Source organism: Astyanax mexicanus, chromosome 1, assembly GCF_023375975.1.
Source record: "Astyanax mexicanus isolate ESR-SI-001 chromosome 1, AstMex3_surface, whole genome shotgun sequence".
In the NCBI taxonomy this organism is placed as follows: Eukaryota; Metazoa; Chordata; class Actinopteri; order Characiformes; family Acestrorhamphidae; genus Astyanax; species Astyanax mexicanus.
Genome location: NC_064408.1, coordinates 22,251,209 through 22,263,912, shown reverse-complemented (window position 1 = coordinate 22,263,912; position 12,704 = coordinate 22,251,209). Strand labels below are relative to the sequence as shown.

At 40.5% G+C, this 12,704-nt stretch overlaps 1 protein-coding gene across 2 annotated transcripts in view; it reads right to left on the bottom strand.

The window, feature by feature from the left end:
- Positions 1 to 12,704, bottom strand: part of LOC103027981 (ras-specific guanine nucleotide-releasing factor RalGPS1) — a 221,704-nt gene that overhangs the window by 21,187 nt on the left and 187,813 nt on the right. For both annotated transcript variants that reach the window (XM_007258076.4, XM_007258078.4), the window contains exon 11: positions 8,618 to 8,685. In XM_007258076.4, the coding sequence (XP_007258138.3) occupies positions 8,618 to 8,685 (68 nt within the window). The remainder of the gene's footprint in view (positions 1 to 8,617; positions 8,686 to 12,704) is intronic.

Here is a 12,704-nt window from a genome sequence, read left to right as displayed (position 1 = left end):
TGATTTCTTCCATGTTGCACCATGGTTTAAAAAAAGTCTCTTGACTTGACTTTCACTCTCACAATTTTTTTTTATATTTTGAGGGTGGGATGTGTAATGTCCTAATAATTAATGGTCATGTCCCCCACTATATTCAGAAACGTCAAGTAAAAAAAAGATTAAATGATAGATTAAATGCACCATTTGGAGAAATGGATAATCAGATCACGTCATTTTATGAAGGGAAAAACCTTCAGTGCTTAGGCTATAATTTATTAGCCAGCAACGTTTAAGTCAGTCATTAGCGTCTTCTTCTGTTAGGCCTCGGATGAAGAGAATTACACGGAAAGAAGGAGAACGAGAAAAGAGAAAAAAAAAAAAAAACAAGTTGAAGCTATATTCCCCTGGTCTTGTAACGAGGGTAAAACCCATTGTAAAATGGTGGAGCATGGCCTGATGCTTACATTTAACCATGGCAACTCCCCAAAACAGCCTGCAGATCTGGATTATGTGGAACAATGGCTGAAGGAAGCCTATAGGTTGTGTTTCCACGGTTCAGACCACGGTTGGAACTGACTGCAGACAGTATGATTGCAGTAATGGTGGAATAACTCTCTTGGCTTGGTGCGTAGCGTGACTGGGCTACGCTGGCATCCGCCCAGCCGGGTTTTACTACCGGTGGTCCTCTGCATGTTGTTGAACATACAGCATTTACAACGTATGACTTAACTCTATACACTCTGCACTTCAAAGCTGCAAACTGATCCTCATGCACATGTTCATGCGTATGGCCCACACTGCGTATTTTACAACAGCCCTGAAGCTGCGTTTCCCATTTTACAGGTTTGAGTTTAATGCTGACTCCTCGAACGCTCTGTTTAACCAGCTTGAGACAAATGAGACAAATACGCTCAAACCAGCTCAGTTCCTACCAGTATCCAACCACCCACCAAATGCAGCCTTCTGAAGAAGCCAGCAGCCTCCGAATTCCCACAATCTGTCTGGATACAGTCCAGATCTCACAAATAACCTCCTTCCTCAAACGAGAGATGAAAAGAAGTGGTTACAGCAACACAGCAGCATATTCAGTGCAAACACAATCCATGCTTTAAAGGAGAACTCTGGTGTGAAATGGATTTGGATGTATTAAAACATGATAAAAGATAATTAATTACCTTTGTTACATAGCCCACCTCTGTTCTCCCGTAATTTTTGAGATCCAGTATTTTGTGCACTTTGCCCAAACAGGCTTTTAGAATGGGTAATATGGGGCATGCTTTGCGCCTGCAGATAAATCGCTTTTTACACTGTTATTCAGGCTCAAAGTAGCTCCACATCTCATTGGTAGAATCTGGAGAGCCCTGACATTTAAGTTGAGGCATTTAAAACTTTAAAACTGCACAAAAAGTTCATTAAAAACAGCTGTTTACAGGTGCTGGTCAACGAATTAGAATAATTTGAAATAGTGCAATCATGAAATTCTTTGAATGCATTTTTTGTGCAGAAAGCAAATCAGGTGTTCACCGCACCTGTCCTACTCGTTAGACTAATCACAGAACTCGTTACCTGGAAAAAAGTTTGCTCAGCTGAGCTTTCCAAAAGGCCCATTTAGGCCATTTAACTGTGACACTGTTGTTTTATTGAATTAGAATAATGGAGAAACCGTTTCATTGAATTAGAATAAATGCTCGAATTTTTGTTTTCTGTGAAGAGTGTTCACTGTGCAGTATAAAGTCAGGGTTGAGTAGAATTTCTAAGTTGTAAAATCAATCATGGGTAAGCAGCGCGACCTCTCAACCGGAATAGTGGCTCAAATTCAAGCCCTTCGCCAACAAGGCTTGACCCAAACTAAAATTGCTGAGCAGCTCGGCATCAGCCAGTCTTCCGTCTGCAAAGCTCTCAAGAAAAACTGCAGCAAGCGCACCAACTGTTCCGGCGTCCGAAAAACTTCTGCTCGCGACAACAAGCAGCTGAGAAAGATCGCAGTCAGCAACCGGTTCAAGTCCACTTCCGAGCTCACGACTTGTGGAACAAGCAGACCGGCGCTGACGTCTCCAGATCAACCAATTACCGTCGTCTGCGCGAACTCGGCTTCAAATCTCGCGTTCCAGCAGTAAAACCGATGCTGAACAAGAAACAAATGGAGAAACGGCTGAAGTGGGCCAAAGAACACGGCGAGTGGACTGCTGAAGACTGCCAGAAAGTGGTCTTCAGTGACGAATCACGCTTCTGCATCTCCTTCGGTGACCAAGGTCCTCGTGTCTGGCGTCGTGGTGGCGAAACCTACAACCACGAGTGCGTGAAAAGATCCGTCAAGTTTCCCCAGAGCGTTATGGTCTGGGGATGCATGTCCGCTCGAGGTGTAGGGAAACTCTGCTTCCTCAAGAAGACTGTCAATGCTGCCGTATATCAAGATGTTCTGGAAACGTTCCTGATTCCGACTGTTGAGGAACAGTTCGGCGAAGAAGACTTCATATTTCAACAGGATCTTGCACCGGCTCATGCGGCAAAGTCGACCAAAGATTGGTTCACTAAAAAACAGCTTGAAGTTTTGGCATGGCCGGCCAACTCGCCTGACCTCAATGTCATTGAAAACCTTTGGGCCATCGTCAAGCGGAAAATTCGCGACAGAAAGCCTACTACGCTGGACCAACTGAAGCAGAACATCGCCACTGCCTGGGAAGCTGTGAGTGCGGAAACTTGCGACAAGCTGGTCAAATGGATGCCGCGGAGACTTCAGGCAGTCATACAAGCCAAGGGGGCAGCCACAAAATACTGAGAAAGTGATGATTGTAATTATAATAAAAATTATTCTAATTCAATGAAACGGTTTCTCCATTATTCTAATTCAATAAAACAACAGTGTCACAGTTAAATGGCCTAAATGGGCCTTTTGGAAAGCTCAGCTGAGCAAATTTTTCCAGGTAACGAGTTCTGTGATTAGTCTAACGAGTAGGACAGGTGCGGTGAACACCTGATTTGCTTTCTGCACAAAAAATGCATTCAAAGAATTTCATGATTGCACTATTTCAAATTATTCTAATTCGTTGACCAGCACCTGTACATCCCATAGTTTAGGTTAATCTCAGGGCGCTGCCATATGCAATTTCCAGTAAGTCTCAATAAGTCAACTGTCGAGCACGAAGAACGAATAGGTAGGATGGTTGGAGGCACGTTGGCTTAGTGGTTAGCACGTTCGCCTCCCAGCACTGGGGTCTTGGGTTCAAGTCCCTATCTGGGTGGAGTTTCCATGTTCTCCCTGTGTCTGCGTGGGTTTCCTCCGGGGACTCCGGTTTCCTCCCACAGTCCAAAAACATGGAGATCAGGTAAATTGGATACTCTAAATTGCCCAGAAAAATTGGATACTCTAAATTGATCCGGTGTGTGTAAGTGTGTGGTATGTATGTAAGTTTGTGTGTGTGTAAATGTGTGTGTAAATGTGTTGTAAGTGTATGCATGACTGTGCCCAGATATGGATTGGCACTCTGTCCTGGGTAAATGCTCTAGTGCTTGATGCAGTCCTCCAGGTGGACGGTCGTTTCCAGTTGAGAGTATGCTGTGCGCTATTGGCTGCCGCTTCTGACCGGTGTGTAGATGTAATGTGCTTGTGTGTAAAAAAAAAAAAAAAAAAAAATGTGTAAATTGTAAAGCGTCCTTGGGTTTCTAGAAAGGCGCTATATAAGTTGAACTTCATTCATTCATTCATTCATTCATAACAGATTGGGAAATTAATTTTTAATCTTTGGAAATGCATGAATTCCAGCTGTTGCTGTCGATATTGGAATGCAAAGAACCAACAACAAATTACATAAAATTTTACTCTTCACACTCGACAGTTGGCTTATTGTGACTTAAATTTAAGATGGCGCCCCCCCAGAGATTTATCTACACTATGGGATGTAAACAGTGGCTTTTAATAAACTTCTTGTGCAGTTTTAAAGTTATTAATGCCTCGTTTTAAATGTCTCGTCAGGGCTCTCCGGATTCTAACAATATAGAGTGGAGGGTAACACTTTCTATGAATGTCATCTCTATAAGACTCTATAGACATACTCATAACACATTATAATGCATTCATATGGCATTATAAACATGGCTATACATACTTATAAAAAATATAATTCATCATAGCCATGTTTATTATCCATCATGAACTGTGATTATAATGCATTAATAGCTGTGTTTATAACTTGTTATACTTGCAGACTGTATTATGACTAAAAACGCTCCCAACTTATAAACACACCCTCAGTTATCCTATAAAAATAATTTTAACGACTGGTGAATTATACTTGTCTTGAATATAATATTAGCTATAGTAAGCGATACATGTATATGTACTAAAACAGGTTTTTGTGAGCTCTAATAACATAACAGCACAGCTTATAATGTATTATGATCAGAAGTCATAATTCCTAATAAACATGACTATAATGGGTTATGCATTTTTATAAATATCTATAGCCATGTTTAAAATGCCTTATGTATGCAATTACAATATGTTATGAATGTGGTTATAGAGTCTAATAGAGATGACATTCATAGAAAGTGTTACAGAGTGGAGCTACTTTGAGCCTGGATAACGGTGGAAAAAGCTATGACCCGTATCACTCAGTCTAAAAGCCTGTTTTGGGCAAAGTCACAAAGTACTGGATCTCAGAAAGCTGTGGGAGAACAGAGGTGGGCTATTTAACAAAGGTTAGTACTTTTTAATCACACTTTAATACACCCAAAGTTCATTTCACACTAGAGTTCTCCTTTAACTGAACCAACTGTGAACTGTGTTCTGTTGTGAAGGAAGTGGGTTGGTTCCAATGATGTGCTAAACACTAAAACTACACTATTGCAGCTCAAACTATTTAAATTTCAAGGAAAAAGAGTGTTGTTCATACGCTATAAAAATTTTTTTATATGTACATGAACGTATTATTATTTACACTACATAGAACAAACTCATGAATTAGTTAGTGTTCTTAATTAGTATGCAACAGGGATGTAGTTACTATCACTGACCCAATCACTGAACAAAGTACATAACAGGACAGGACAGAACTGCCTGCGTACACTTGATTTGTTAAAATATTCCTCTTTGGTTCTTTGTTCATTTTTGTTTATCGCAGCCAACACAAATGCCTTTGTCTCTGTCCTTACTGTCTTGCTAAGCAGACTGAACTCTTAGAAAGCCCACCGAGCCCTTGCATAAGTCTTCTACTGTCTGCTGTGGTTGCTAGTGTCCTTATTTTTCACCACAGTGTGCACAGTAAGGTGGGTCACAACACAATACAATACAAAGAGCTGCTTTCCCATCAGGAGGTTGTGTGGGTCATTTTAGGGGGAGATACCCTCAAGTCTCAGCCACAGACATTCCATCCGCTGAAGTACATGTGGATGGAGTGTGATATATATGCTGTGGGCTAAAACCCCTGGGGTTCTAAGCTGTCTGTTGGGCGCCATCGAGTTGTTGGTGAGTGATTGGTGGTCTTTTTAATTTTCCTACTGTGATTTTCTGTTTCTTTTGAAATAAAGTACTGAATTTACGGCTGAAGATTCCCCTGTAATTTTGAGTACGTACAGATGTACAGACAGAAAGACAGGTAAATAGATACTTTCTAGATCTTTTTTTTTATAATTTTATTTCTATTTTTTCCCATTTTCTCCCCAATTTACACGTCCAATTACCCAACACACTCATTAGGACTCCCCCTATCACTAGTGATGCCCTAGCACATGCTTCCTCCGATACATGTGAAGTCAGCCACCGCTTCTTTTCGAGCTGCTGCTGATGCAGCATTGCCGAGCATCCAGCGCGTTTGGAGGAAAGCACAGCAGCTCGGCTCCGGTACATCAGCTCACAGACGCCCTGTGCTACAGACATCACACTAGGAGTGATGTGGGGAGAGAGTGCCATCTACCCACCCGGAGGGAGCAGGGCCAATTTTGCTCCCTCTAACACCGGCAGCTTGATGGCTTCTTTCTTGATCTTCAAGGCATACCTGTCAAGTTTTAGATTTAAAAATAAGGGATATTTTCCTACGTCCGATTAAAGCCGTCCCACCAGCCCAACGAAGTTCAGTATCCCTTACATTTTAAGACAGGTTTACAAGAAATCTAAGATAACCACATGTGCCATTTACAGACTACAATTAGATTATCAGAATCTGATAGGCCTACCTTTGTTGACACTGAAATTTTGTGGACATTCCTACATATGTCATTCTTTTAATACAGCCAAATTAATAACCATTTTCTAGATATTTAAAAAAGTTAAGATTTCATGTCTTTTTTGGCATAAATGCACTCTTTTATATGATATATGTTTTATTTATTTAATGGATTTAAAATTGAACAAAGGGTGCACAAATTCTGCAAATTGACTGTTGGTGACCTAAAAATAGTATCATGTGCTTTTACTAAAAGGACATGGACCAGATATATTCCATCAGTAAAAATTAGTTCTAATGGGGTCTACATAATTAATACTTTTTAATTAATACTTCTTTCTGATCATTTCAGTTAATTTCGGTTTTAATTTTTAAAAGGTTTAATCTGTCTGTTTTTATTCGGAGACGAGTATTTTTACGCAGCTATCAGAAAAATCTCCTCACAGTTTACATGATTAGCCTACCCTTACCTTTCTTTTAGAAAAATCTCCGTATATCCATGTTTTAACATCAGCTGCTCCGACTAGCTGCCTGAACTCACAGCGGGGGGCGGGGCGTCTTCCCCACACTGACCCTCATTTGCGCTCCGCAAAACCAGCAAGCTGATTGGCTGTTTCTCCTGAAAGGCGGGACTTTCTCCTTGAACCGGTACCACGATTGGTTAAGAGACACAGAGCGGTCAGTGCCCTGTCTCCTCAATAATAAAGTTTTTAAATTTTTATTATAATACGGGAAATTTACGGGAAAATACTATTACGGGAGGACGGCGGGAAAGAGGAGTAAAATACGGTAGTTTCCCGGCCAAAACGGGAGACTTGACAGGTATGCTTCAAGGAGATTTTTCATCCAGCAGCAACAGCACAATATGATAAATACATTTAGTTGCATGGGGATTTAAAAGAGATACATAGAAGGAATAAGAACTGAAGTCTTTCTAAGAAGAAATCAATACAATAGTCTTATAATACATGTCCAATCCCAAAAAATTTGAGACGCTGTGCAAAGTGCATTAATTTAATTAATCTGACTAATGTTTTTCCCTTTAGATGCTTTTCACTGTAGATAAGGCTGCAGATCCAGGGGTTCATGGACATAGGGAGTTGTGGTAAACTGAGATGCTGTTGTTCCTATCACCCACAACATATCAGCTGCCCATCGTCCAGTTTTTGCAACATGCCTCGGACTACTTGCTCACTGATTACATCCAAGTTTACATAACCTCTAACTGCTTTAATCGCTGGTGCTGCTATACAACTGAATAAATAAGATCTAGAGTTTTTAACATTTGTTTAAAGCTGTCTGACCAGTGGAAGGATGGTCCCACCTTGTGTGTGAGGCTTGGTCATCCCAAGGTTTCTTCTTCCCCAAGCTCTAAGGGAGTTTTTCTTGCCTCTGAATTCTGAATTGTCTCTGTGTTTTGACTGATTCTTAGTCCTGTAAAGCTACTTTGTGACAACATCAGTTGTAAGAAGCACTTTACAAATAAATTTGATTTGATTTTACCACAAAACAGTTTCATTTTGACTCATTTGACAGTGACATTTCTGGATTGCGTTGGCATATGGCTCCTGCTATGTATTGTTCAACTTGTATTTGTGCATTGCACAGGGAACTGTGTTCACAGACATTGATTTCAGCAAGTGTTATTGAGCCCACACAGTACTTTCCAGTATAGAACTAGTACAGCCTGTTTTACATGCAGTGACAAATGAGGGCCCAAAGATCACCAGCATCCAATACTGACAATCGGCCTTGTCCCTTCTGTACAGGGATTTTTCCCCAGATTCTTTTTTTAATTTTTATTTTTTTTTTATCCCATTTTCTACCAATTTACACGGCAAATTACCCAACCCGCTCATTAGGACTCCCCCTATCACTAGTGATGCCCCAACACCAGGAGGGTTAAAACTAGCACATGCCTCCTCTGATACATGTGAAGTCAGCCACGGCCTCTTTTCAAACTGCTGATGCCTTGTGATGAGTGACATCACCCTTTGGAGTGATAAGGGAAAGAGCATAATCTACCCACCAAGAGAAAGCAAGGCCAATTGTACTCCCTCAGGGCACCGGTAGCTGATGGCAAGCTACATGAACAGGATTCGAACCCGCAATCTCCTGATCATAGTGGCAGTGCCTTAGCCGCTGGACCACTCGGAGCCCCATTTTTTAAAACTTTAATTTTATTATGTACTGTAGATGGCTGTTGATATCCAAAGTCTTTACAATCTAATGTTAATGAACTCTACCCTGATACTGATCCAAATTTTTTTGATTGCGTTTTTTGTAGATCAGTAACCGACTGCCTCTCTATGTTTCTGAGAAACTTTTTACACCTCGTCATATTGGTTTTTGCTATTTGCTATTAGTAACACTTACTCTCCCAGTCTTTTGTACCCCTGTACAAACTTCTTGAGATGTTCTGCTGCCATCAAGTTCTAAATGAGTCCATAAAATGTTTTCCATGAAATGGTCATTACCTGCAATATCTTCTTTAGAGGAGGCCATGCGTGGCGAACTGTTCCCAGGTTCAATCTTCAAGGAAAGCCTGAATAGAGAAGAACATGGAATTGTAAGTCAACACTGAACAACAGCAAGAGCAGAGCTCCAGTCTGTCTCATATTTAAGACACACTAAATGAGCATTTAGGAAGCAGTTCAGTCAGTCTTAAATTTCTTTCTCACTTACATGAAAGGCTGAAGAAATTTCCACCCCCTTGTAACACGGTCTGAGTTCTGTTTACAGCTTTTAAACTCAACACAAGCCTGACTTTTTCAGAGATGCTATGCTTTATAGAGTTGTCAGACTGCTGTTTTTTAACCTACACAGCATGTTTCCTTGTACTTGGGTATATTTTAGTGGTGAGAGTCTATTTACTGTGTTTTGTCATGAAAACAGATGTGATGGGTCTAGATATTTGTTGGGAATTGATGAAGTATCATCAATCACTTGATTGAACTAATAGATCACAACATTCAGCCGCTTACTGCACTATGTTACTTTGCTGGAGCATTCACCAGACCTCTGAGGAACTCTGAGGAGTTTGGTGGCTTCTGGATGTCTGGATTAATCAAGGAAATCATTTGCAAGTTTACCAAATATCAAGTAGTTTTGGTCAATCTTTGCCATACTCTTTTGTGGCTAGGGGAATAGGATATGGCCACAAATACAAAAAAATCACGTTAGGAACAACCTAACCTATTAATCTAGCTCTCTGCCATATTTCTCCCTGACAAAAATACATTATACATGGTAGTTTTCAAACTTAAGTAACATTTTCTGAAGAGTACAGATGACTCTTCAACTAGGTTAATATTTGCTCAGTTGTCGCTGCACAGCAGAACAGTGCACCACCACTTGGTCCCAAAACATTTTAACCATAAAAAAAGTTCATATTTTGATTTTAAACAAGTTCAAATACTAAAAAACCACTGTCTTAGTATTTTGTTTTATCCTTCCAGTTCTTAACTTGATCTGTTCCTGTTAATTGTCTTCAATATGAACTAAGAAAAACTAAGGATATGTAAAAGCACTTTACTATCTAATTTCAGCTTCATACTGCTTTGAAGGCATCAGCTTTTTTAACTTTAGCAGAGCTAGGCAGCTGCTTAGCTGATCATCTGCTCCATTTGGACGAACGACACCCCAATCCAACCCATACTGTCCTGCCCCACACTTTACTATAATAAACACTGAATAGAGGAAGGTCACTTTTGGCAAGTCAACTCTTTAGTCATCATGTAAGTAATCTGATATATGCGATTCCTCACTGTGAAGTGCGCTTGGAAGAATTTTACCACTATTCTTGTGCAGTTAATAGATACTGCGGAGTCAGGACAAAAGTGCACACAGTAAAAAGACATGAGGTCTGTAAAATCTGAGAGCTGCGGCCTAAAAAAATAAGCCACCGAATCAGTTGAATTATTATTATTTCAATTCATCATATTCAATTATTATTCGTTTTTCTAGAGCTAGGAAAATGTTAGCACATCTCCGTCAAACCCTGAAATGTTCGTACAATAAAAAATCAGAGAGCGTTTAATTAGTGTGTTTCGGTGGAATACTCATTAAAAGCAACACCTGAACGATTTGCAGGCTTGTAGTGGATTTCCCAGAAAGACCAGAGACAAAACCTCAGAACAGGCGCACGTTTTTCACAGTTTCAACTCCGCCAGACTTCTGGCACAAGTACAAAAATGAGAAGGCCACTGTGGATCCAAGAGGCCATGGCTGTTCAGGGTAAAACACGGTCAGCATGGCTGTGACGTAAACTTCTGGACACACTTCAGTAGCCCACCCTTGACATCTCCTCCTTCTTCTACATGAAAGCAGGGGGAAAGGTCACGCTGTGGTGTTTTTCTAAGACAGATCATCACCACTAAAACCATGTGGGAAATAATGACCACCGTTCCCTAGATATCACACCCACCGTTTGTCCTGTAAAAGCATCCTGGAGTTTAGCTATTATGCAGATGTACTAGACAAGACTACGGCTTCAAAGGACTAGCTGGGGATTGTGGTGTGGTCATTCACTTTGTTGTTGGTTATTACCTCATGCTTAATCCTGGAAGTACTACCTAATGGAGTTTAGATTTTTTGGGCACTCATAGAAACACCTTATCTAATGTGAATTTGTACATGTACTATCACTGACTATATATTTAACTTTTATTAGGTGTTTTTTGGATGAATTTATAATGATAATACACTCAAGTGTGCATTTAATACATAACCATCATTACAAATCAAAATCTTCATTAAAGGTTTCTGCAGCTTGTCCCAGAGTAACTCTTCTGCCAGACTTGGACTGAACAAGACTGGATGGCCTTCACTGCCCTCATGAATCAAGGTGATTTGGCCTTCTGAACACCCTGACTCTGTTTTTCCCTGCTTTGGTTTTGTCCTGCCTCTGTTTTTTTCCCTCTGTTTTTTCCTGCCTCAGCTTTTTTCTGCTTCGGGTTTGTCCTGCCTCGGGTTTGTCCATTCTTGTGTTTTTCCTGCTTCAGGTTTGTCCTGCCTCTGTTTTTTTCCTGCTTCGGGTTTTTTCCTGCTTCGAGTTTGTCCATCCTCGAGATTTTCCTGCTTTCTGATTTTTCTTCTTTTTTTTTTTTTCCTGCTTCAGGTTTTTCCTGTCGTGTTTGTCTGACTTTAGGTTTTTTCCTGCCTTGTGTTTGTCCTGCTTTAGGTTTTCTGCCTTGTGTTTTTCCTGCTTCAGGTGTGTCCTGCCTCGGGTTTGTCAATTCTTGTGTTTTTCCTGCTTCAGGTTTTTTCTGCCTTGTGTTTTTCCTGCCTTGTGTTTGTCCTGCTTCAGGTGTGTCCTGCCTCGGGTTTGTCAATTCTTGTGTTTGTCCTGCTTTAGGTTTTTTCTGCCTCTGTTTTTCCTGCCTCAGCTTTTTTCTGCTTTGGGTTTGTCCTCGCCTGAGTTTTTCCTGCTTCAGGTTTGTCCTCCCTCAGGTTTTTCCTGCTTCAGGTTTTTCCTGCTTCAGGTTTTTCCTGCTTCAGGTTTTTCCTGCTTCGGGTTTGTCCTGCTTCAGGTTTTTCCTGCCTCTGTTTTTTCCTGCTTCAGGTTTTTCCTGCCTTGTGTTTGTCCTGCCTTGTGTTTTTCCTGCTTCAGGTTTTTCCTGCTTCAGGTTTTTCCTGCTCCGGGTCGTCTCTCAGATCACTGTTCACTGTTCACTACTGTTGACCTGGATCACCCTCTTGCCACGTTGAAGATGTTGTGACCCAAATTTGGGAACTTGTGTAATGACTTTACACTTGCCAAAGTTGCTCAGGTCTTTATGGCTGCCCATTTCTGCTTTATTCAACATGTCATCTTTTCAGTTTCCATCTAACACAGTGCTGAGTAATTCCAGTTCTGGAGGGCCAGATTTATACACAATTTAGTGCTTTTCTTGCTCAAGCCTTCCTGAATCAACTTACCTGTCGAAGCAAGGAAATCAGTCCAATAACATGCCAATGTAAAGGGACAGCAGTGGGTAAATTAATCATAAAGTTTAGAAAAGCTCACAGCTGTAAGGTGTTTTAAGGTGGCCCGTGGGAATATAGTAAAGTGACATAAATAATTGATATACGTACGGGACATTACATTTCTAAAGCTGTGTAGACTTCCTTGACTGACAATGCCATGTGAGTAAAGTAAACTTTGTTCTTCAGCTTGGCTCACAGGATATAACATACTTAGTTTAAAATGAGAATTCCTTGTTACGTTTTACTGTATGTACGTTTATTTGCATCTGTTCGAGTCATATGTGGTGCTTTTTCAGGTAAAAACACTCATATTGTTAAGATAAACGGATTAGAGTAATTTGCTTTGGTGCCTAAAACTTTTGCACAGTACTGTATATCGCAGATATACCTCGAGGTTAAATGTAGTTACGAGACAATCAGATAATAAGTTATCTGTTTGCCTTACAGTGTTACATAACAGCAACCTGTGCTGTACAGCCTGTCTTTATCTAGTCTTTGGACAGTTTCCACTAACGCTGCACTGACAGCAGACATTTATTAAAGTGGGCAGAAGAATGCTCTGTCAGGAGTTCAATTTTTCCAACTATTGCTGAATAA